The sequence below is a fragment of the Argiope bruennichi genome, chromosome 4, assembly GCF_947563725.1.
Source record: "Argiope bruennichi chromosome 4, qqArgBrue1.1, whole genome shotgun sequence".
Lineage (NCBI taxonomy): Eukaryota > Metazoa > Arthropoda > Arachnida > Araneae > Araneidae > Argiope > Argiope bruennichi.
The window spans coordinates 59,473,572-59,499,824 of record NC_079154.1 but is presented as its reverse complement, the minus strand read 5'-3'; the positions used below and the strand labels follow the sequence as shown (position 1 = coordinate 59,499,824).

The 26,253-nt window shown below is 28.0% G+C and overlaps 1 protein-coding gene across 4 annotated transcripts in view; it reads right to left on the bottom strand.

Moving 5' to 3' along the window:
• Nucleotides 1–26,253, bottom strand: part of LOC129965363 (fat-like cadherin-related tumor suppressor homolog) — a 509,169-nt gene that overhangs the window by 58,843 nt on the left and 424,073 nt on the right. For all 4 annotated transcript variants that reach the window (XM_056079193.1, XM_056079196.1, XM_056079195.1 and 1 more), the window contains one exon: nt 9,856–10,170. In XM_056079193.1, coding sequence (XP_055935168.1) covers nt 9,856–10,170 — 315 coding nt within the window. The remainder of the gene's footprint in view (nt 1–9,855; nt 10,171–26,253) is intronic.

Genomic DNA, 26,253 nt, shown 5'->3' with positions numbered 1-26,253 from the left:
TTTCCGATGAACTAAAGATTTGGCATTGCGCCATTTGTCAGTAATAAAAGTTTTTAATCTATTACAAAATTTACACCGAACAGACAAACACAGCAAAAAGCTATTTAATAAATACATGTTAATAAAAATCGCACCAAATATAAAACTAGATAGAGAAAAAAATTCTATAAATTATCTTTTTTAAATAAAAGTATTTAGCACACTCTTTCAGATAACTAGCCTTCTAAATATCTTATGAAATAAATAGTAAAATAAATAGTTATGAAATAAATATACAGAACTGTGATATGTAATACATTGCATGGAAAAAATATTATCATGTTTCTATTGATACATAACATTAAATAAAACGATGAAATAATTAATAATTTCAAATTACTTTGTAAAGGATTTGAAAGGATGTTTGGACATTTGATTATTACTTTTAAAAAGTTAACATCCTCTTTTAAATACAAACATTATCTAATGCTGTCTTTAGGATATTTGTTATCTTTATCTTTCAATTTAACTAATTAATTAATTAAATCGGAATTGAAAATGAACTATTGTTATATGCAAATATCCAAACGATTTTTACTGAAATAATTCGTAAGCATGCAAATATATAAAATTCACCCACAAATTAATTCGTAAAAGGAGTCTTGGAACGATTAAATAATACAAGGTTCCCGAATTTTTAGTACAAATAAATTTTCAAAAGCCGATTAAAATCACTAAATTTTATGAACAAACTTCTAAAAGTTTAAACAAACTAAATATAAAACTTTCATTTTAAGTATCCATCGTAAACTGTCTGGAAAAATTCTCTACCATTTTCTATTGATATTTGTTAAAATAGAGAGGTTTTAACCAAACAAAATCTAAGAGCTAGATTAAAGCCTATGAGCAAACAAGCTTAGCTTTGTTTCGAAGTTAGAAGTTTGGAAATACCTGAACAAATATTTAATTCCCCTTAGAATTATTAATGCTTTTGTTTTTCTACAGTGTCATCTAGTGAGACACAAATGTCTGTAAAATTTTAAAATTAAACTGGTTAGATTTTGCAAGTTTTAGCAGCTGGTAGAATGATGAATTCAATTTAAAAGTTAGAAATTTTCACCAAACGATTTTTTCTTCTTCTGCATTTAGAAATCTATTTGTCAATTATCAAATAAAAAAATGGCTTTCAGTTATTTTTTTTTTCTCGTTGAGGTTCAGAATATACAGTCCAGTCCTAAAATAGGCACAGCATTTTTATAATAGCTATGTTTTTCAGTTTGCTTTTATTGTAGTTATAAATTCTTATAACAATTAATTTGCAGGATGTCGGAAAAATTTAGTTTAGAAATGTATTTATTCTGATTTTATATTAATTCAACCTTTATTTATTTCATTTGTTTTAAAGAATTAAAATATTTTGCTCTAAAACGCAGAATTACTGTAAAAAATTAATGATTTATTAAATGTCAAGAAACAAATTTAGAATTTTTATGAAAAAACATAATATTCTTTTAGACCACCATAAAATAATTCCAAATTTAAAATGTCTTTTTTTCCCCCTCGTTTCAAAAATAAATATGCATTTATAGTTATTTTTAAAGAATTCGTAAATATTACAGAAGAAAAAAAAATTTTTTTTCAAGCTATTTTTTAAATTCAAAAACAAGACACGTGAACATAAGCCGAATATTTTTCTTCAATGGGTAGCAGCTGTTGCTGCATACAGTAAACACATTCCTCATACAGACACAACCAATAGAAATGAATGATAAAGCTATCTTTCAATGATTTTTCTCGATTGCCAGAAAGGGAACTTATATTCCGAAATAAACAACTAAAATACAAATATAGTTAGGTTTGCCATAGAAACTTTCTTTTGAAGATCACATAAAAAGAAGAAGATTGGCAGGGGATTCCGGAATAAAGCCAAATAGATAAGCAAAAAAAATTTTTTTTTAGCTTCTTTGAAAATAGAAAAATAACCGATGTATGACCAGGTCCATAGGATTGATTCACTGACACAGAATGCCTTATTTTGTTTTTGCTTTGCTGCAACTGCTTCCTAAATTCAGAATGTGAATCTTTTTAAAAGACGGATATCTCTTAAAGATCGCTTTAAAATTTTTTTAGGTCCCTCGCGAATAGTTTGATTTAATGGAAAAAAGCAATATTAAAAGACTCGCCAAGAAATGCGCATAACAGATTAGTAAGCTACATATATTTCATCCAAAATACAGGGAGGAAATAGAACCTAAAATTTTATATAAGTTATTAAAGTTTATAAAAAAATAAATTATTTTAAATGCGTGTGAATCTCAGATGTACATATATAAAATGCACTTATTTAATTGATGATCAAAATTGTTTAAAATGTGTGGGAAAAAAAAAAAGAGTTTTCAGAAATATCAAATTACATTCTGAAAGAATAAAATGTTTGCCAAAAATCAATCAATAGCTCACTACAAAAAGAAAACATTTTTAATAAAGATTTTAAATTACTTTTTTTCATTTTTAAACTGAAAATTTTGATAATGAATAAATAATTTTCATTAATTAACTAATATATTGCCATTTATAATTATTCTATTCTCTGAAAATTTTCCCACACTCGAAAAATAATATTACTATCTTTTGAATTTTCGTGTTTTTTTAAAATTTGTATTTATATGAGTTAGTAACACTTTTATTACATAGGTACTTCAAAATACAATACAAATAATACAATACTGCAATATAAATAAGAATCTTCAAATCTTAATTAGACAATTGCGGTTAGGTTAAGTAAGAGATATAAAGGAATCACATTACAAGTTAAAAAAAAATATTAACAGAGTTTTGCAAAGATCAATATTAAAAAAAAAAAAAAATGAAATATTTAAACTTCATAGAATTTTGAGCATGTGCGGAAAAAAAAAACTTTAATAACAACAGCCAGCAAATGATAAGTATTCACTATTTATACGACATATTTCACAGAATGTTAGAATAAAAAAAGTATAAATTATAAATAAGCAGAAAGTAAAGGATGAAATGAACTCTTATTTACTTCCTTTAACTATTAATTCTACTTTGATAAACACATAAAATTATATATAAAAAATATTTTCTCATGCAAAAATTTATGAAAAGGTATGCCGCTAATAATTAAGAAATTAAACACGGCTTTCAAAAAATGAACAGCCTTTAAAACTTTATATCCGACTCCAGATTAAAACAATTCAAATAAAAAAATCTATTACAATTTAATCAAATGTATTTAGCTAACGGGCAAATGATGAAATTTATACTTAGCAAATGTAGAGAGGAAAAACTTAATGCTCTCTTTCTGTGATGGAGAAATGAATATTTTTCTACAACGAGTGTTACAAAAGAAACGGCACGAATATAATTTTAATGACATAAGATATGAGACAAGAAAAATGCAAGGAGATATTTCAAACAATGCCAATTATTTCTTTCATCAGTGCTTGAGACAAAGAATGGACGCAGAGAACAGCTTGCGGGTGCAAACAAACCGGTAGAGAAAAATAAATAAACGAGTAAGCAAAAGAGGATCGTCGCCTAGGGTTAAAACGTAATTTTTAAAACTAGCGTAAACTGAAAGAAGATGATGGTGTGGAAGCGAAAAGGAAATAAAAATCCTTAAAAGAAAAGAAATGGAATAATTAATGCAATAATTCTACATTTCTTTCCGCAGAGTAATTCTTAAAAGGAATTATAACCCACCATGTTTGCAATCTTTATAAGTGACGAGAAGGGGGAAAAAATTAAAAAATAAAATAAAAAAAAATAAGAGTGCATTTTTAGAATTTTAAACAGGCACAAGATTAAAAACAAGCATCTAAAAGCTTTGATTAAATAACAACAACGCAGTAGCTTAAATATCATTCATAAGTGAATCGTTTGAGAAGAAGAGCGGTACAAGTTCGAATTCGGTTTTATTTTTATGAAATCAGTTCGATAGATGTAAATCTAAAAACAGTATCTAACATATGCAATACTCATAGTCGGATTCCATGCCTAGAAGCAGGTTAATTTAAAAAAACTATCTATTTTCCTAGTTGTCAAATAAATAAATATAAGTGCAAATTCTATGAATAATAAAATAGCAAGATAATATTAACACTTTATGAAGTGTAATTGATCATGGTTCTGTATGTTTCATTATGTTTATTTCATTATTAAAAATTTTATAAGGCGGAATATCTTTAATATCTGTAATAATATTGTATGCAAACGTGACTGCCGGTTTGAAGTTCATAATAGATAAAAAAAAAAATATAAATACATATTCACAAAGTTAAGAAAATAGGAAATACTAATCTAAAATAAATTATTAAATAGCTAAAAATATGCTGTTTATAATTTGACTATCGTATAGTGATTATGTTCGAGATGAGTTATATTGAATATTTGCATAAAAAGATTAAAAAAACATCTAAGAAATCAAAACATATCAGTTAAATGGCAAAAGTTTTTTAAAAATTGGAAAAAGAGTTTTTTTTTTTTTTTGGCCAAAGAGGTATTAAAAGAAAAATCTTCTAGTTTAAAGGTTTATCAAATGATTTACTTGGAAGTTTGAAGATAGGTTAAGAAATATATTACTTAGTTCCTGAACTAAAAAAAGAGCTGTATTTCTATCCACTTTTTAAATATTATGGTTCGACTGATAAATGATATGAAATTTTCAATTTTTCCCCATTGTGTGAAGTATTAAAACAACTATTAATTATTTCTAAATAAACAGATTACTTATTCTTTATTTTAGGAGCTGCGGAACATATTCAGAAACAATTAGACTAAATTTGAATAAAAAATATGCATTAGATTTTAATTTACGAGGCTTTTCGTAAGAAAATTCTAGGATATTCTATATTTGAGAAAAATAGCATCTAAAAATGTAAAATAATATTAAACCATATGCAAATACAAATATAAAAATCAACATAATTTCCGAGAAAATAGACTTAGAAACAAACCTGTTCAGACATTAAGAAAATTAAATAAAAAAGATAATGATTTCGCAAAAAAATTGATTTTTCAACATGGATACTTACTTTAAAAGAGGGATTTCTTAATTTGCACTGCATAAGGCCGCAAAATACCTAAATACACCAATGGCTATACCGATCTCTTTTCATTGGTTCCAAGCATTTTTTAAAACTGAAATTCCTATCTTTTTTAGGGAGTATCTACTTTTTTCCCCCCTAAATCTATATTTATTTTATCTAAATTTCATAATTGTTATATTTTAGATAATATAATAAGTTTTCATTTTTTTGAGTTGACAATTCTTTAAATCAGCGATTTACTTATTCAAATATGAATTATATTGGTTTGGAGCTTCTAATCGTGAGAAAAAAAGAAATCCACTTATACACGGGAAATATAATTTATCAATGATTTAATTAATCTTTTGGATAAAAAAAAAGCGATTTTATAAAATAGACAATTATTCCTAGTATATTTAAAAACATTAACCTATAAATTAAATGAAATTAAATTTCTCTGCAACATCGACAGAAATGAGTATAAAAATATATTCGCATCAGTTCTTAATGAAAGCAAGTAATGAAATCACCTTCACATGATGCAATCATATAATAATGATTATTTCCTGAGAGCTAGTAATAAAATCCTCTTAGCATGATGCAGTCATATAATATTAGTTATTTCATGAGAGTAAATGATGAAATGACCTTCACATGATGTAATTTTTTTATTCGAATTAATTATTATTCGCATTACAGTACAAAAAATAAAAAATAATAAAAAATTCATTATAATTTTTTTTTTTTTTTTTTTACATTTCAGGATTTGGTAACGCCTATTTCTTCGTTCGAGCATTTTTCTTTTTTATATTAGTTGAAACTCGAACTCCAAAAATTTATAGCAAAAATTCTTTCATCCATTTTCGTTTATAATAAATACCAAATTCAAAATTATGAAATATTAAAAACCTTTGAAATTCCATTTTTTTTTTAAAATTTCATATATTAAGTGAATGATTTCATATATTAAGTTAATACAGTTATTGAGTAACTCAAGTATTACTGCTTTTTACTCTTTTTGTCTCTTCACTTCATTGTTTTCATTTGGTTTGGAATTTTTTCAGAATAAGATCCTTTCAATTCATATCCCTATCTAATGAAAAGCATAAATAATTAATACGCTAGAGAATTTCAAACTTTCAAGAGATTTTTTCTTCAAATTTTGCTCAAACATTATGACACGTAAAGAAAGTTTTCGTGAAAATTTTGCTATAATTAATTAATAGCTAATTTTTTAATTAATTAAAAATAATGTTTTTATGTGTTGGTTAATTATTCAGCATAAAATATTGTGCTGACGCTTGTATCTGTCAGGAACTAATTCATTTGGTTGTAAAACAATGTGTAAAAGAAAGAAATAAAATCTTCGACATTGTAGCTAATGCTCTTATAAGCTAGTGATTATCTAGTCGTGCATATTCAATTGGATATAACAATATATTTTAAAACATATAGAGATAATAAATGTACAACAACAACAACAAAAAAATGGCATAGTCTGTCCACTCTGACTAATTATCGAAGGCTATCATCTGAGTATAAAAAAAGTCATTATATTTTTAGTGCTGTTATCCATGTAAACGAAAGTTTTATAGAGATTTAATTATTTTCTTTATTTGATTCCGAATTGCTACTCGCAATGTATAATTAAGTTCTGTATCGTTTTAAAAATTATTAATAACTAAGGGAAACATAAACTTTTGTTTGTTGTTTTTAAAAAGTCGTTTTGTTGCAATCGATCTTTCCATTTTTAATTCAAACCTGTTGACAATAAAATCTGCAGAGGATAACAGGATTTTGCGTATATTAATATTTCAAAAGTATTTTAAATTATTTATAAAGTAAGTATTATTTTAAAAGTATATTAAAACATATGCATTATTAAAAAAAATACTTTGATTTACAAGCTTGTTATCATTTTTTTAAGTGTTGATAGTAAATATATTTATATTTTTTCGCATATGACGTTAGTATCACAACAACTGGTTTGTTATGTGGCAATCGACCTTTATATTAAGCTGCAAACCGCTTTGGGACCAGCTGGTTCGCCGATAATTTTTTTATGGCCCTTCATATTAAATCTCTTATGCATAACTTAATGTTCAAGATTTCCCCAAGGAAACATTTTTAAGCACTAAATTTTAACAAACACCAAAGCATTTACTAGACCAAATAATTTATAGCATAGTAATTTCACTTTCTTAATTTTCATGTAAACTATACAGACATTAAACAACCCTTCTTCTTCAGTCTACAACAATGGAAGAAAATCCCATGGATATATATTTCATGGTATGATGAACACTTCTTGAACAGTTCAATTACGAAAACTGTTGTTAAAATTTATGGAAAAATATTTTTAAAAAATTATTGAAATTCTGAAAAAATTTGTACAACAATTATACAAAAAATTAAATTTGTATAATTAAAAAAGAATTTTTTTTGAATAAAAAAAACAATTTGGAAAAATAATATTTTTGAGAGCTATCGCGGAAAAATGATACAAATTCTATAGTAATTTCTTTATCAATTTCTAATTAATGAAACTTCTAATTAAAATTTCAAATAAATCGCCCAGAGTTGCATATTTCCACTTTCAAAGTATACTTTACCAAACTTGGTAGCTTTAGGTCAAATGGTCTATTCTTGAGTGCGACAACACTCACACATACTTCTTTATTATTAGTAGAGATAGAGATAAGCGCTTCCAATTATACTCACGGATACTGAAGAATAAGGAAGGATATTATTGAAGATTTCATGACGATTAAATAAATAATTAATATTTTATATATAAAATATATAAATTTATTTTCAACCTGAGAAATAGCGGGTAATTAAGAGAGGGAAAATTATATTTTTAACGTAAGTTTCGAATTTTTTAAGTTATATTAAAAAATTGTTGATTATGGCTGATACTATTTAAACGCAGGGTTTACGGAATGAAAGCAATAAATAATTAAACATCTTAAAAAGTTAAACATTTATTTTTATTTTTATACATACCATATCAACGTTAACAGAATAATCAAAATATAATTCCAACCAATTTCGTTAAGAATGCAATAGTTAATATTTTGTTTTTGTTTATAATTTTTTAAACTCAGCTGATTTTTAATCAATTATACAGAATATCCCTGAATTCATGGGCCAAATTATAAGGGTAGGTAAAATATATATAAGGAGGCATTTTTTGTATAGCAATATGAGGTCAAAGTGTAGGCGGAAAGAAAAAATAATTCAGAGGAAATGGAAAAAAAAAAGCTCTTTATTTACACAATTTTTTAGAGCAGACGATATACAAATTCAGCGACGTAACTTAATAGAATATGAATTTTTAGGAAAAAAAAATATTGTAGTTTTTACATAAATCTACTACCTTCTCTTTTGATACAACAGATGGCGTTACCTTATTAACATCCAAGGCATATTTTCCATGATCCTTCTTGGGGCTCATTAATAGGTTGTATTCGAAGTGAGTGTCGTGTTTTTTCGCGTTCGTGTTTGTTTTGTCTTGTGAAATGTGGAACTTAGAAAATAATTAAATAACTGTTCCTGAAACTCGTTTATTATTTTCATCTACCTCATAATGAAGTTATAAAGAGTCTCTTCCTTAACAATATGCAATAGTTGCAGAGTTTTATTTAGTCTGCATAATCAAATCGTTTGCAAAACAATTTTATTGAGTTTGAAGGGCATTACACGAGCTGCAAACAATTCTTTGCTGTTAAGAATATTTTTGCGTTATGAAGCGATTTATGCTGTCTCTGAGAGATCAGATATCTTTCTTATGTACGATCGTCAACATTTTTTTTCGCCAACATTTTTCCATTTCCAACGCCATATTGCCATACAAAAAAAAAAAAAAAAAAAAAAAAAGCTCTTTATATGTATTTTATTTACCCTTAAAATTTGGCTCATGAATTCAAGGATACCCTGTATATAGAAACAAAGACAAATCTGGGGATTTTTCAGATGGAAGCCATCCGGAAGTCCGTAAAAGACTTCCTCTAGGCACTGCGAATATCGAAGAAAAAGTCAAGGGCTTTCCAATTAGCGGAAGTAATTGCAATTAAGTGCCGTTGCCTAATTCGAGAAAGTGGGTGTGATAACTAGGTGACAACTCGAAGGGTAACTCAATTTATTCGCCAAGGGATGCGTCACTGTGTTTCGAGGACACTCAAAATTAAATATCTACCCGGATCCGGAGCATTTGTCGAATGAATGCGCTATCATTTAACTCTCAAGGTTTGGGAAAACGCTAAAAAGGGGATCGAGCTAATTCGTGGCAACCCATAACTTTAACTAACAAGTTAAAAATGCTGAATCTTGTGGGCATTATAAAAGTATATATGCACAAAGGAAAATCATAGAAGAAATTTATTTTATTTTCCATTCTTATGGCGCATCTTTAAACAATAATATACATTTTCCCGAAATTTAATGAAATAAGTCTGAATGGAAGTGCCCATTTATACATACTTTAAATAATAAATTTGAAAAACTATTTCCAAATATATTTTTACCAGTAGATATAAAATCCAGATTATTTTTAAAGTAGTCTTATATCAACGAAGAAAGATGATTTTAGATAGATTTGCCAGTAAAATAAAAGTATAAACCAATTCTTTCCATTTAAAAGAAGAAAAAAATTGAAATTGATGTCATTTTTATGAAATGAATTATATTAGGTCTATTAAACTTATATAAAGCAATGCAAATGAAAACATAATAAGCAGGTTGATTCAATGATTAATTTATTTAAACTAATCCATGATGCCTTATAACAATAGCGATTTCAAAATAACGTGAAAAGATAACTCACCAGTCACATTGTCGATTGAGAAATAACCCTGAGGATCTCCACTTGCGATGCTAAATCTAATCTTATTGTCCTCATTCAGATCCCAATCGAATGCTTCCAATTGCAGAACTATGGTTCCGGGAGGTGCATTCTCGGGTATGCTGGGATAGTAGGCTGGCTGAATTGTCAAAGGAACATTGTCATTGTCATCTAACACCTCGATGTACACGTCTAGTCTACCGGACAGAGGTACTGCCCCTCTATCCACGGCGTGGACAGTGAGCCAGTACCTGTTGCTCGTTTCCCTATCTAGCACTTCATTGGTGTAGATGTTACCTGGAATAAATAGATACAGAATTATAAGAATTTCTGATATACAAACGAATGATATTAAAAATAGATACGAGTTAATAATCAGAACGTTTAAAGTTTCAATTGCAATAAATAAACAAGCCAAATATCAAATTTATTTTTCGAAGAAAAATTACTCTTTCAAATGACTTTTTTATATGAAGCTATGGAGAATTTCAGCTTCTAATAAAATTTATTTCTTACTGCAATAAAATAAATGTCTTGGGAATTTCCAGAAGTAATTAATGTGGTACAAGAAACAACTATACCTATATAAGAAAATGCTAACAAATATTAATTCTTGTGATAAGCAAATATTTTTTGAAGTTTCATTTTTTAGTTTTATCATGCAATATGTGATTGTTCTTTGCTTTATAATTAGTAAGGAATGTTGTCCATTAATAAAAATGCAATTCTATAGATAATAAAAATTTATTTATCGCACGAGAGCTAATGCTTAAAATGAAAAAAGGATTGATAAATGAAAAATATTTTTCTAAATAGAACTAGTTCAGAATTTTAATTCTAAAATAGTTAAAAGTGAATAAATATGTTATATAAGTATTAGAAAAATAACGTTTTGTTGCGTTCTATTTGTAACATCGTTACAATTCAAGAAGAAGAAAATTCAACTGAGTACTCTATGAAATACAAACATAAATTTTGTAAATGTCAAGGTATTTTGTAATTTATTTTCGAAGTAAAATAAAAAGTATAAAATGCTTCTACTTTTCTTCTATAAAAATCAATCAATTGCAATTTTTTAGCTCCAGTTTTTACATTCAATACTTTTTAAATTCCAGAAACTTTTCCCAAAAGCAGCCTCAGCTCTAGAAGAAATAAATCAAAATTGTCAAGGCCCCTCACGAACGCCCAGTGCTCTGAAGGAAAATTTTCGTTCCCTCTAATTGCAAAAAAGGACAATCAAATCCATTCTCTCTCAGAATCGAATCGATAGATATGTTATTATTTGGACCAAGTCAGCATCCCCAGTATACAGAATCGCGTGACAGTGGACACTTCCCTTAGACGTGTCATAAAAATCCCTCTTTCTTGTTTCGTAAGCACAACCAGTCACGACCTTTGCAACTTCCAAAAGTATCCCCCCCCCCCTTTTTTTTCTGCCTTTCCTACGTTCGAAGACGCAAGGGTAAAAAGAAACTCATAAAATCACTCACTGAAATTTCGAACGATGATCAAAAACTTTTTCCCGGGTCACGTCTGTAGGAAGGTCCAAAACAAAACAACATAGATCCTGGGCGACATAAATAAATGAAATTGCATCAAGGACCCGGAAACTATGAAGGCTTACAAGCCATTTCCTATTTTTCTACTTGAACTTAAAATTCCCGCTCACGGTTACGGGTAAAGCTATTTTATTGGAAAAATGGCGAGGAACCAGCGTTAGGCTTTATCGATATTCCAATTCGGAAGGAAAAGGAGAAGGAAAAAAAAAAAAAAAAAAAAAAAATGAAAATTGAGTAAAGCAAGGAAAGGATTCGGGACAAAGGATAGAAAAAAAGAATGCCAATTCGTCTCGACTGTTACGTGTAAATATTGGCAGACGTTCTAGAACAAAATCGGCAAGCGAGCACAGCAAAACAAAATTATGACAGCCAGTTAAGAATCGATCGGACATGAAGGCGAAATGTTGTTCCGTGACTTTCTGTTTAAAATAATGCTAGTGTTCCGAGAAAATAGTTCTAAATGAAAGAGTAACAAAAATTGCAGTTACACTAAATCTGATCAAGCAGAAATCAACAGCACAAAATCGATTCTATTTTTTTCGTTTTTCAGCTTTCCTTTTTTATTTTTTATAAAAGAATTCCGAAGGCATACTGTATTGGAAAAATACAAAGGAACTGTTATACATTATTTTAATTAAAATTTATAATCATAATTATTTTGATGAACTTATTAAGGAGAGAAATACCAAAATTTAAAAATTTATTTTCAAATTTGCAAGAAATTTTCACTCATGTTAGTAAAGTCGTTTCTCTTTTTTAAGCCTTAATCTGGTACGACTGTTCAGAATTAACATGCGTCTTCGTTGGCTCTTATGGGTGATACATAAGTCTAAATGCTTTACATGGATATTGTAAGCATGGCTAAAATTTCTGGGAAATAATTAAAAAGAATTTTTTTAAATAAATTTCTAAGAACATGCAAATACATTATAGATATCCTACTTAGCATGTGCACTCTAAATAGTTTTCTCCAAATACATTTTATTATAATTTTTCCCCATTTGCCAATTGATGGGTTAAATAAGAAAATTTTTCCGAAAAATGTTTTCTAAATTTATCAATTGTTTTTTTTTTTCTTTAACGAAATAAAAATCACAAACTAATATTTATAATAGAATAAATATCTTTACCAGATTTTGTCTAAACGTTAAACAACAATTTTGGAAAATATATGAAAGGTAAAGATAAATTATTTATCAAATCAATCACGAGTCAAAAAAGACATTGATTATTTAAATTATAATAAAATTAACAAAAAATGAATCTACAACCTTATTATAAAAACAATGTTTAAATATATTTTATTTTTGTAATTCATATAATTATATACTTGTTGAATAATATACGATAAGATTACATAATTTAATATCGTTGTTAATATTTTCCTCTTTCATAACGCAACTGTAGGATTTTCACTTGACATTTAAAAGAAAACGCACATTTTTCGACAGATGAACTTAACCAGAAGACATTATTATAAATTATGCTAGCATGTTTTAAGTTTCCTGAATTGCTTATCACTTAAGACAAACAAAAATCTGGAAATGCAAACATTCTCGGTACTGCATGGTATTGGCGAACCATCGTTACGAAATTTAGATCTTGTTAAGAATCTATAGTGAGAATATGTATACTGGAAGTCTTATCTTCCAACCGATTGAATCCAAATCTTGACGCGGAACTACGGTTATAGTCAAAGGATCACATACCAAATTTCATTGAATTTAAATCATTGTGTTTACATACCGACAGACGGTCGAGTTTTTGACAAGCTTGGTTTCAAAATTTGATGAAAATCGACATTTTAGATGCTCAACCTCCGTACCAAATGTTACCAATCGAACTCTCTTTGTTTTGAATTACCATATTAACCTATATTCGAATAACCAGATAGACTTCCATTGAATGGATTTCGCTAAAAATTTTGTAAAAATCTATAAATATGGTGTAAGGATTATATACCAAATTTCAACCGCCTAACTCAAAGCAGTTTTGCTCCACCATGTTCACATACAGTTAAACTCGGGGAGATTTGAAATGTATAGATTAATCAAGATCTAGAATTCGAATTTTTTTCGGACATTACATTACTTTCTTTGTACTTTGTATAAGTGGCCTAGATTCAGTGTTTAAGATAAAATATTTTTATTACTTATATTACAGTCATCACTAGGAAATCAATGGAGCCTAAAAATAAAGCACAGCAATTCTTCTGGAAGGAATTAGACGTTAACTTTCAAATCATTACTGCAAAAATTGTTAGAAGCAAGCTTTTTTCCTCATCTGCTTTATATTCATGAGGAACCAAAGACTCATGAATACAAAATGGCAAAGAATTAAAGAACTCAGTGAAAATCCGCATTAGAATCTTCTCAAAACATTCAATTTCAGAAGCGAGTGAGCAAGCACACCGTAGAAGAATAACAAAAAGATTAGAATTAAGAACACGATGGTTAACGACCAAATAATTCTCAGAGGAATCTACCAGGGGGAAAAAAAGCAGACAAATAACAAAATAAAATTAAAGAAAAAGAGATGAATATCATCTAAGACGAATGTATTCTTCCCTTCATCGCTGGATAAAATAGAAACACTTCTTAATTAAAAGGCGTGTGTTCAGACAAAATGCTCGCCAAACATTTGGCGCAGAAATTAGATTATAATCGCCACGCTTGAGAAACAACGCCTGGGCTGTCTTTAAGCAGAAAACTTGCAGTCAAATTTTACTTTTCTTCTTAGAGCAGAGCACAAATTTCTATTCTTTTCTTCTTCCAAGTTTACTTTTTTGTTTATTTATTTCCTTTTTTCTTAGTCTAACATCAAAAAGAGGAATTTTTCCACGGTCTTTAATTTTTTCTCCCTTTTTTCGCTGTCCTTAGCATTTTTCTTTTGTCTACCTACAGGGACTATTTGCGTATTAAGTAAAAACAATTAATGATCCAATTTGTTAGGTTTGGGGAATTTTACTTCAACAAGTGATTAAGTAGTAATTGCTCGAATGAAAAGAAAAAAAAAATGTTTAACAAAGCAAAATCAGAAAACTAGTGGACAAAGATATAACTTAATTATTTGAAACGGTTTCAAAGAAACATCAAAATGAAAAGATAAGGTTTGAGCTTTTTATTCTTTATGTCCAAACATATATTTTTTACTGCAAATCAATAAAATGTAAATATCATATTCAGGAATCATAATACTATAAATTAATTAGAATATGTATATGATTTATTTGTATTTCTTTCCTATCCCCCCCCCAAAACGCATATATAAATTAAACTAAAAACAACTTAGGAACTTTATTTTGAAGACTCCTATTTGAAAAATAAGCTCTTGCACTGAAGATGATTTTAGTAACATATAAACGAATAAAAACTGTTTTACTATAATGCAACAAGTAGAACTGATCTAACAAAGATTTTATCATCAATTCTAGGATGCTAAGAACGAATTTTATTATTTAATGCTAAAATCGAAAGCTGAATTTGTTTTGGTAGCTAAACAATACACGAAATTTCCCCTTAACACAAACATGAATTATTTTTTTTTATTTAAAATAAATTAAGACTAATCATGTAATAATTCCAAATCACTCAGAGGATATTCGCAACCATCCACATTTTTGACTTTCTATTCTTTGCTTTAAGAAATAACTTCTAAATACAGTGCATATGTCTATCGTCCCCGATTATCAGACGATAATAAAACATCTGTCGGTGGTAACTAAAACATCGGCAATGAAATTGGCTGGCTTGAGTGCAAAACAAAGAAAATATGCGTCAATAAATCTAGAGCGAGTTAAAAGTTATTTGATACCTCTCTGAAGAAGAAATGTTTATTCCTATGGAAGGATCATAGACAACAAATAAGCGTTTTTGCTTTCAATACCGAGACTCTTACTTAAAGGAGAGAGTTCCATTTTTTTGTCATCGAAACTTTCAGAAATGTAAATGAAAGATTCGGAGATTATTACCAAGCAAAAGGATAAAAATAAATTAAATACGAATCCTACAGAAATGAAATGAAGTTTAATTCAAGAACTCATTTCAACATAGTTATTCTTTTGGTCTTAATATCTGATAAACATCTATTCGCCTACGTTCGAATTCCACTTTCTTTGATGAAATATAATAATAAGAAACTATTTAGTAAGTATATAATGAAATGATTTTTTTTAATTACACGACACAAAATAAACGAAAACGAATACAATTTTATAGCATTTACATATAATAACACTTTTTATAACAATGCGTCAATAAAATTTATTTTCGCAAATAAGTTTAAAACTGAATGAATTTATTCATTTCCTAAATTCGATACTAAGCAATTAAATATCTAACTATGAAACAATCTTATCACAGCTTTTGAAATCATTAAAATTTATCAGATTATGCACAAAGAAGCAAAATAAAAATTAAAAAGATTATGACAAAATGATAAAAAAAAAAAAGATAATCAAATCGATCACAAAATAACAATATCATTAGAATTCAGTTTTGAACCCATTCAAAAATAAATAAAAAATTATTGAATTATTGATAAATTTTCAATATTAAAAATACAAATATCTGTCGATTTTGAAAATGTTTGCAATTTTCTTTTTGTCTTAACTTTTTACTTTAGAAAATTAGACAAAAGCAGAAAATGTTAGAATTGTAACACAATATCACTTTCGCGCATATTTCTTTAAAGATGGATGTGGTATTTAAATAATCTAACAGGATACTGTAGATAATTTTGTAAATAGTTAATAATACAGGAACATGAATTAAGATTAGACTTTTGAGATACGACAAAATTAGTGTTTTAAACGATTAAAAAAATGCCAATGCATGATTAAGCAAGGTTAATATTTTGTTCTTAAAAAAAAGTAAATCGATATTTGAAAAAAAAAATTAATAACTTATTGTTACTTTGAGTAAATAAAATACCGTCTCATGACCCCGTGCCCGTAACCATTATGGCAACTGAACAGTTTAAAAATTTCTTTATATCTTCATCAAAGATGACATCTTTCTTTCTCTCTCTCTCTCTCTCTAAGAAATACAGAATTACACAATTTAAATACTAAACTGACAATAAAAGAGAAATGATAAACATCTCTCTCTATATATATATGTATATATATATAACGGTGGCACAGAAATCGAGCTCATTACTAACTGTCGAATGGCAACAGTTAAATATAAACAAAATATCATACGAATTTTAGACTGCTTTTTTTTTTCATTGAACATTTTTACAGCATAAACGCTTCGCTTAGCTAATTAATGAAGCTGCAAAATATCATATATCATCAGAAATGTTCAGAAGATAGTTCACCATGTCACTAAAGAGGACATTCAGCCAGAGGAATGATTATATAAAATAAATGAAGAAATAAGTTTCAAACAAAAAGTTCAATCGAGCGCAAAAATAGGCTTAACCGTTGTCATAAGTAATTGTGATAAGACTTAAGATTAATGTACGGTTTCTCGCGAAGCACATCAGAATCGTCCCAAAACTATCTGCAATCCTGTGTGTATATCAGAAATGCTAACAAACAGCTTTGAAAGTTGCAATCGAAAATTGTCGTGATTATATTTGGCGAGAAATAGCTTAAGAATTTTTCAATTTTGGTGCCTATATATTAATCTTAAGTCTAGCCACAAACGCCATGACTTGCTTTCGGAAACTGACACTCGTATCTTCCAAAACAATTATCTGATAAAAAATGCTTTTTGTTTTATCTGAAGATTAAAAAAATACCTTTCTAAGGACGAATTTCATTTTCGTACAACTTTTTATTAAACCGTAATAATATTTTTAATTCAACACTATCGCAAACAATGATTTTGAGGGATTCAAACGAAAGAACTGGTCGCCAAAGACGGCTATTTTTATATAATTATTGAATATATTCGGATATAATCGAGAAACATTCTTATTCATACTTCAATTTACTCATTCTCAAGATAAACAAAATCACTAAATGTTAGTCCCGAAAAGAACCATTATTTTTAGCTGAAAATTTTACAATGATAAATGGTATTTACTTTTGTTTTATCACTGATAAGAAGTTTCTCCTGTTTTTAATTTGAATTTCTTTTTAAATAATTTCAGTAGAATTTCCCCCCCAATTTAATCGGAATTATTGTTGATAAATATTTCAGAAATCAGTATTCTTAAATAAGTTTATATTTTTATTGTTAGGTTTTTTTTTTGTTTTTTTTTATATTCGTTTTTATGTTTACTTAATAGGAAAAAGAATTCTCTGTAAATGAATCAGTATAATATTACTTCAGGTTAATTTAGATGTTGAAAATATTGCTTTATTTGAAAGAAAATAGAATTTTGTTTCCGGAAATGAAAAAAAAAAAAAATGGCCCTAGAGAATTGATATTTAAAAGTAATACAGTATGCAAAATATTCTGATTTTTTCCGAAAATTAAAAGCAAGAAAAAAAAAAAATTCATGATAAAAACTCGGTGATTTAATTAAAACTATTCTATATAATGAAACATTTTTCGGAAAATTATTCAGGGACAAAGACTAAAACTAAAGGAAGTTTAGTATTTAAATTAGAAAAAGAAAGCAAAAATTCTTTTGAAAAAATAGGACAAAGAAGTCAAATTTTCATGAATACTTAGCTTTTGTTCTTAGCATTTCTTAAAAATTATCAAACTAAGCTCCTCCAAGCATCAAACAAAAAGTTTAAAAAAAACTAATATTAATTTCGATTTCCTTGTTTATAAATTGAAAAGAGTAAAAAGTTCATTGTTTTCATTTGAATAAAGAATTTTAAAAGAATGAAACAGGTAATATTCTTTTCAATTCCGGACCTCAGATTAAAATATTCTAATTATGTCTTGACGCCCTTGGGGTAATAAAGGAAAATATTCCGCGATCCTTTTTATCTTTTTGAAATATTCCCGCGTCTACTCTGCTTCGAGGCTATTCTTTTCACCCGTATTTAGTTCGAAAGGAGTTCTTCGTTTGTCAAACTATTGGCACAAAAGACCATAAATTAGAAAGATGATGTCAGAATTCTTGAATATCTTCCAGGTTTATTAATCGCCTTAAAGCTTTTGTCCTCTCAGAAAATAAGGGGAAAAAATGTACTTACAACAATTTTTGAAAGGAAGTAGTTCAGTTACATTGGCATATAATAACGAGGAATGCAAATATATTGATATTAATTTCGCGAAACAATTTTTTAAAGCAATGTTTTTTAAATAATTATTTAGGTCTTTTTTTTCTTATTAATAAAAGAATTCGATTGCTTCGCAGAGTTTTTTTTAGTATATGTTCAACATACAAAATATTCATTTCAAAATCGTTTCGTTTATTAACATAAAAATTACACAATTCAATTGATTGCAGCTTCATGAAAGGTGAAACGTTTAATATTCATTGATGATGCATTTTTAAGGTATCCGAACACGTTCGGAGTACTCTTTTAGTAAAATATGGTGTAGATATACTTTAACCCTTTTCTGGGTTTAAGACTATTAAAGATTAGCAATAGCATGTCAATATTTGAGATAAATATAAATAATTTTTGAAAATTGGTATTTATTAACATAAATTTAAGCAAATTCTTAAAAAAACTTCAAATTGGCTATACCAAAAACTATTACTCTCATCCGAACAAAACTTACACTAAAATAAACTACGTAGTTTTCTCCAGGAAATGAACAACAAGCGTATGTTATAATAATAAATAAAATTTTTAGAACCAGTCGAAGATTTATCATGAAATATTTAGTAAATTTATGACGTTATTATTCAAAAAATAGGCTGTAAATTAAAAAAAAAAATGTTCACTCAATCTATATTCTTTTAGTTTATTCCCTAGAAAATAGTATAAAGACAAAGGCCACCAAATTTAATAATAATATGATAATTATATTTTGAGTTATTTGATGTGAAGTGAGTTAAAAATAAGTAAAATTCAATTTTGAGAAAAATACATTTAAAGTATACAATAGCACATTTTAATAATAAATTATGTGTGTACATACTTAAAATTTGCCACATTTATAGTTCATATCTGTTCCTCCTCTGCTTTTAATAATCTTCCTTTTTTAAGCATTTTATTTTTTGTTCTGGCAATTTTTGCATTTGGCAATGAATGCCGCCTAGATTCATTTATTCTGTCTTTGTCGAGCTCAGCAAATGCTCAAATTGCATTTGCACTAGGATACACTCAAATAATCTTAAAGATATTCAGTAATCCTATAAAATCTTTGTCAAAATGTATGACAGACATAAATGTCCCTAATCTGAGGGTTCGGAGCATAACAAACGTATCTTTAGTATTAAACGTATCTTTACAAATTTCCACAAAGCACCATTGAAACTCTCATTGGCATTTTGCGTTTTTCCGTGCAATAATTTTTCCTTGTTTAAAACTAAATTTGTGTTATACAAATTTTTAACACGTTTTTAGCCCTTGAAATCGGTGCTTCCGATTATTTAAATGTCCACTTCCGATTTATCGATCAGTACGAAAATATTAACATCTTGACTTCTAATTAACGAAGAGACAAAAATAAAACTGTTTTGGATAGCTCAAAGACTGGTCTATACAATAAAAGAATTTTTTTTTAATGCAACTTTTAGCGAAAATAGACCTTTTCAACGTATGTGTTCAGATACCTTAAATACGGGGTGGTAAAAAAATTCCCCGATATATGAACCTTAATGGTCAATCCGCTCAACCAATAGAACCAAAATTTCAAATATAATTGTTTGAAGGTATGTGTTCAAGATTGTGATGATTCTAAACAACGCAGAACTAATTACGATTACAATGAAACATTTCAAAATTTTCGAATGGCAACACCAATTTTTCTTTGTGCAAATTGAGGAGCGTATTGAAAAACCATAAATGGCGTTGGGATTATAAGCGTGTGACGAAAATTTGCAAAGAAAGGCATTGTAAAGGACCAATGGCAACACAAGAGAGTAAAGGGAAAAAAGTTTTACTCTCTACGTGTGACCTTCGCAGTCGACAATGCACTGCATGATGGGATTATTGACAAGAATGGCGAACGAAACAAGAAGAATGAGTATAACGTTTTATAGCATCTCTTAATTCTGACGCATCTAGTGGACTGGATGTGTACACCTCAGATTTCAGATAACCCCAGAACCAGAAATCTATAGGAGTGAGATCGGGGAATCGCGATGACCACAAAACTGCAAAATTATGAGGGATGACTATCACGAAAGCGTTGCAGCAGCACTTGTTGAACACGCTAGAGGATGAGTGGAGGAGCCCCAATTTGCATCCATACAAATGTCACTATTGACATTTCGTTGCTGCAATTTTGGAATAAAGTACGTAATTCCGCAACATTGATTTATACTGAACATTTGTAACAGAACACCACTTCACCATACCTTCAAATAACCATATCGGAAATTACGATTTAATTGGTTGAGTGGACTGATGACTAGGGCTTCATACACAGGGAACTTTTTTTGGATCACTCTTGAAGTTTATTCGTAAATATTCGATAATATTTTTCATAGAAACACAATCCTTAGTTTATACTTTGTATTTGAATCATACCATAAAGAAAAATCTTAGAATGTACATTAGTAATGACATAATAAGGCACATATTTTGTCTTCTAAAATTTCTAAGACAAAATAGAAGTGATTTTAAACGAAATTAAAATTTATATTTCTGCTTTATATTTAAATTTATATTTAAAATTTATATTTTCATAATTTCAGGTGAAAAGAATACGATTAATCAAATAAAATAAACAAAGGAACAAAACAGAATGCATTCAAAGCATGCCAATATTATATACCTGTAAAAACTATGATCATAGCAAAATCCTGTAAGTAAACAGAATTTATATAAAAAAAAATTCAAAATCACATTATTTTACACAAGAACCACAACTCAGACTACAGATCATATCAATCATTCTTCACATACGATGATGACGGTTATTAAGGTAGAGCATATGAATTGGTTTTATCTTTGCTGTTTTCAGGAAAAGTTGAAGAATTATTCTTATAGTAAAAATAACAGCAGAAATTTCAACAAAAATTGGGTTCCCACGCGATCATGCCATTGGGCAATATATGCTTACATATATATCTCATAAATTTATATTATATATATATATATATATATATATATATATATATATATATATATATATATATATATATATATAATTACATTTCATGTTTTATCTATAGAAACGAAACGGAATGAAATTTTGTTCCTACACAGAGAATGAAATCCCTAATAAATCCTTATGTTGAGAGGATGCTTATTTCTCTTACAATTCTTTTTGTTTCTTTTTGAATTAATAGATAACGCATATAACGTATTTGTGTTGGAGTTGAGCAACAATATATATATATTTTAAAACTAGGTGGCGTCGTTTATCGGTATTTATTTAAAAGAAGATGCGTTTTCAAATTAGGCAAGGGTTGCTTCGAATGATTTCGATTTCTGTGGTCTGGAGTAGATTTTCGTTTTTCTAGGTTTAATGAACGCATATCTTCTGTGGTTTCTGTGTGCTTATTCACTTTCTTTTGTATCTATGCTAATTATTTTGAAACCTACAACTTAACGTGATTTTCGGGTCACGAGGATTCATTTTTTTTTAACTATAAACCCAACCCTTGAGGGAAAAAAATGCTTTGCATTTTTATTTTAGAATGAAGGGCTTTGACGAAATTCCAGATTCTTAATAATTTTGATTTCTCTTTTTCCTATTTATACTGATATAATTGATGCTAATTCAATTTGTGTTATTGCAATTTGTATGTTGTAAGAATAATGGCTTTTCAATAACATTAGATTTTTTCTTTGGGTTTTTTTTTTTTTTTTCCATTGTCCAGCTGTAATACAAATACGCGCATGCTCTTTCTACATTTCATTGCAAATGATTTAGTGCAGAGATTTCCATCATAACTTATTACTATTACTTATTATTATCATCGCTATTAACAATTCCTTTAATTCATAGGAGGAATGGAAACAACAATGGAATCATTATATACCCATTTACTTAAATAATTCTTTAATTTTCCCAATTTGATTTTTGTTTGGTGAGTATTTTAATATATTATTTTATTGCATGAATTGCAATTTATTTTTGATATAAAACTCTTTCTTTAAACCTTTTTTTAACATATGTAATCATATGCTACATATACATCATAAAAATACTATATATATATATATCTATATTGGTATTAGTATCTACTACATAAATATTTTATAAAAAAACTAGCCGCCTTTGGCGACCAGCCGGTTCGCCAATATTAATGTTCGTTTAAATTTTAATAATTAAATAGGTTGAATCGGAATACTCCGGTCGTATCATTAAATATTTTACGCAATTCCAACTTTAATAGATTCTTCAGCAAAATATTTTAAAACTTCAAATTTTGATAGTCATATAATTCACTCATAATATTATAAAGGCCTTCAGTCATAGCGTGGTATGTATCTCTCTAATTTTCTGTTAGTTCTCGTAGAAATTATGCTTTAAATTAAAGTGTAAATGATTAATCTGCAATTAATATAATAATATTTTTTACTGAAACAAAGCATTTTTTTTAATAATATGATTACTGATAACAGAGTCACTGAGCGTTTAAACTTTATGGGCACTAAAGAATATCTTTCTTAATTTATATAATATCTCAAGAATTTGTCAACAAAAATTTCTCAGATTCATCATGAACAGATCGATTAATTAACAATGTTTCATTTTAAATGTATTAAACACTAAGAAAATAAAATGAATCGTTTAAAATAATCGGACGAAAACAGGTTTTAAAAAAACTACTTAAAAAACGATGTACTTAAAGCTATAAGCATATACAAAAAATATATATAACTAACATAAATACAATTTAATTACAAAAGCATGCAACTAACCTAAAAATAATTTAAATCATCCGTTGGTTGTCATGTCAACAGTCAGAACAAACTGCGCATGCGTGAATTTTCTTCGCCAGTTACGTTAACGCAAATGCGTGAATTTTTCTACGCCAGTTGAGGTAACGCTATGCAGATTATACATTTTTTATTTCCTTTATTCTGTGTTATTTTAATTCAAAAGTACTTCAGAATGAATCTGAAACATGGATTAATTAACAATGTTTAATTTTAAATGCATCAGACATTAAGAAAATAAACAGAATCGTTTAAAATAATCCGCCGAAAAATGTTAACCCTAGCCTCAGTACTGTTGGGAGAAAAAAAGCCTTACTCATTTGGTGGTGGGGAAAATGGAAGATTTTTTTGGCGGAAAAGTTGGCGATGGGGAAAATGGAAGATTTTTTTGGCGGGAAAGTTAGTTTTTAATTAATAATTAAAATTCTAATTAAAATTTCAAAAAAAGGGACCCCAGGTGCACATTCCCGACCTCTAAGTTATACATGCACCAAATTTGATAGCTGTATGTCAAATGACCTGACCTGTAGAGCGCCAACACACACACACACACACACACTGAGCTTTATTATAAGTATAGATATAGATAACCAGAAGATTTTTCTCTTTTTTTAAAAGGCACTGTTTAAAAGACGATTTTCTATCCAAAGTATGATTACTCTAGAATCAATAATTTTAAATTCAGATATTTTAAAAAATAATCGTGCAGAACTAGGTCGCACATTTTAAGCACCTAAGTTAAGTGTATAGGAAGTAATTTATAATCCAGAGCGCTTTTGTTTTAAACCTATTAAGTAATTCTCTTAAAAGTACTGTGTGCACCATTAAACTGCAAATACTGCCATGATTTTAATTTGGAAACATTCTAAATTAATAATATTTTACAGAATTAATCAGCGGAATTTATGAGATTATGGCTATTTCCCTTTTTCTGTAGTTCCAAACTAAAATAGTGTTTAGTTTGGAATAAAATCCGGCACTAATTAAATCTTGAGACAAACAAATCATTAATTTAAATTACGTATAGACGCCACGGTGCAATTAGGAACACTTCTAAACGTCAGTTAATTTATCGTTCTAATTACACAAAAGCCAAAACTGAAAGTGAGACTGAACTTTAACATTTGAGATAATCACGAGCTAAAAGAGGAATTCAATTAAAAGGATATTAAAATTAACTCAAGAATAATCCCTTTTTTTAGAAACATTAAAAACCAAAGATATTACCATATTATTTTTTTATGAAATATACAATTATTTCTGTTATCTTTAACTGTTTAAATTTAAACGTGTTTTACATTACAATGGATAATTAATACAGTCAAATGTGCATAAAAGCATGCATAATAAATTATGCGAGGTTATGAATCAGCATAGTACAGTAGATCCCAATAGATCAAGCTACAAATCCGATATTTAATCATGCATTTTTACCTTCTCATATAAGTAGCATAGTGAAAGTATAGTAATCGCCAAAGAATACAAACTCCATATTTTGACGATCTTCGCGTTTCAGATATCCCTAAATTCGAAGAGCACATTTTTGAAAAATTTCCATCAGCCTGTCTGTGATAAAGATAGCTCAGAAATGCTTTGATCTACAGACCGTTGAAATTTAGAACTACAGTCTTTACATTAAATTCGAAGATTTTTATCAAATTTCGAATAAAATCTGTTAAGAAGAAGTCTGTTTGCCCGGCTTACGAAATATATGTTAACATCATAATTACAAAACGAAGAAAGGTAAATAGATAAAATTTGTCACACACATTAAACATCTAGTGTAGACATCTATCGAATTTTGAGTCAAATCCAATGAGGAGTTCATCGTCTGTAGGTCTGTACTTTCAGAAACATGTAAACACGATAAATCAAAAACGTAATGACTTAAATATATTAAATTTTGTGTGGGATTTTGTGACTACAAGTGTAGCGTTTTAAGAAATGTTTGTGTCTATCTATTGGGGGAAAAACGCAACTAAAATGCAGATTCGATTTTCGGATGTTGTTAATCACATGCCAAGTCATCGCCAAATAACTCGCCAAGGATGGCATGATAGATACAGTAAAAATGCTAAATTCATGCCAAAGGTTAATGTTTCGTAACTTTTGAGCGCCAATGCCTTATGAGGCGTTTTCTGATATAAAACCTTTATTAGAGAGTATGTGAGAAAGTTTTAGGGAGACCACACAAGCTAGTAAAACAATGAATGATACGTAGGGTAATATTCAAGTCATAAAATCTTCTACGCCGCTTTTTCCAGATCCAAACTTTATAAAGGAAAAGAAAATCAATAAAATTAATTTTAAATGTACAACTCTTTATAACCAGCTGAATAATTAATATAAACTAGTTTCTCTAGTTTATTATTAATCAAAACTTTATTTCATACTTAGTATTCGATATTTCCGATTGCGACTACGGTTTTTGAAAGGAAAGGAGGTTAGGAGTATGTTCTCATAGAAGAAAAAGTTTTAAACGATTTTTTAATGACTAATTGACATATAGATTACAAAAAGCAAAACATGCATTATGTTTCAGAAATTATATATGTTACTTGTCAAGCTCTTTCGTTAAAATGATTTGAAAGAACAAAAACGTGCTTTGCCCCACTTCAAAATTTTTAAAGATAATCTTTGCCAAGCTATTGCTTTTATAAGCGAACAAATTCTTTTAAATTTTCAAAGAATTTCAATTATTAAATAAATAATAAATCCAATTAATTTATTTTTCAGTAATTAAATAACACTAATATTTTTGTTTTAAAGAAATATAGCTTTAAGAAGAAGCGTTTTCATTTTCGCAAATGGGGAAAGAAACCTATTAAAATTTTGGAAGAGAAAGATAAAAAAAAATCATTACACAAGTATCTCATTTAGAGTAATTTACTTTTACAG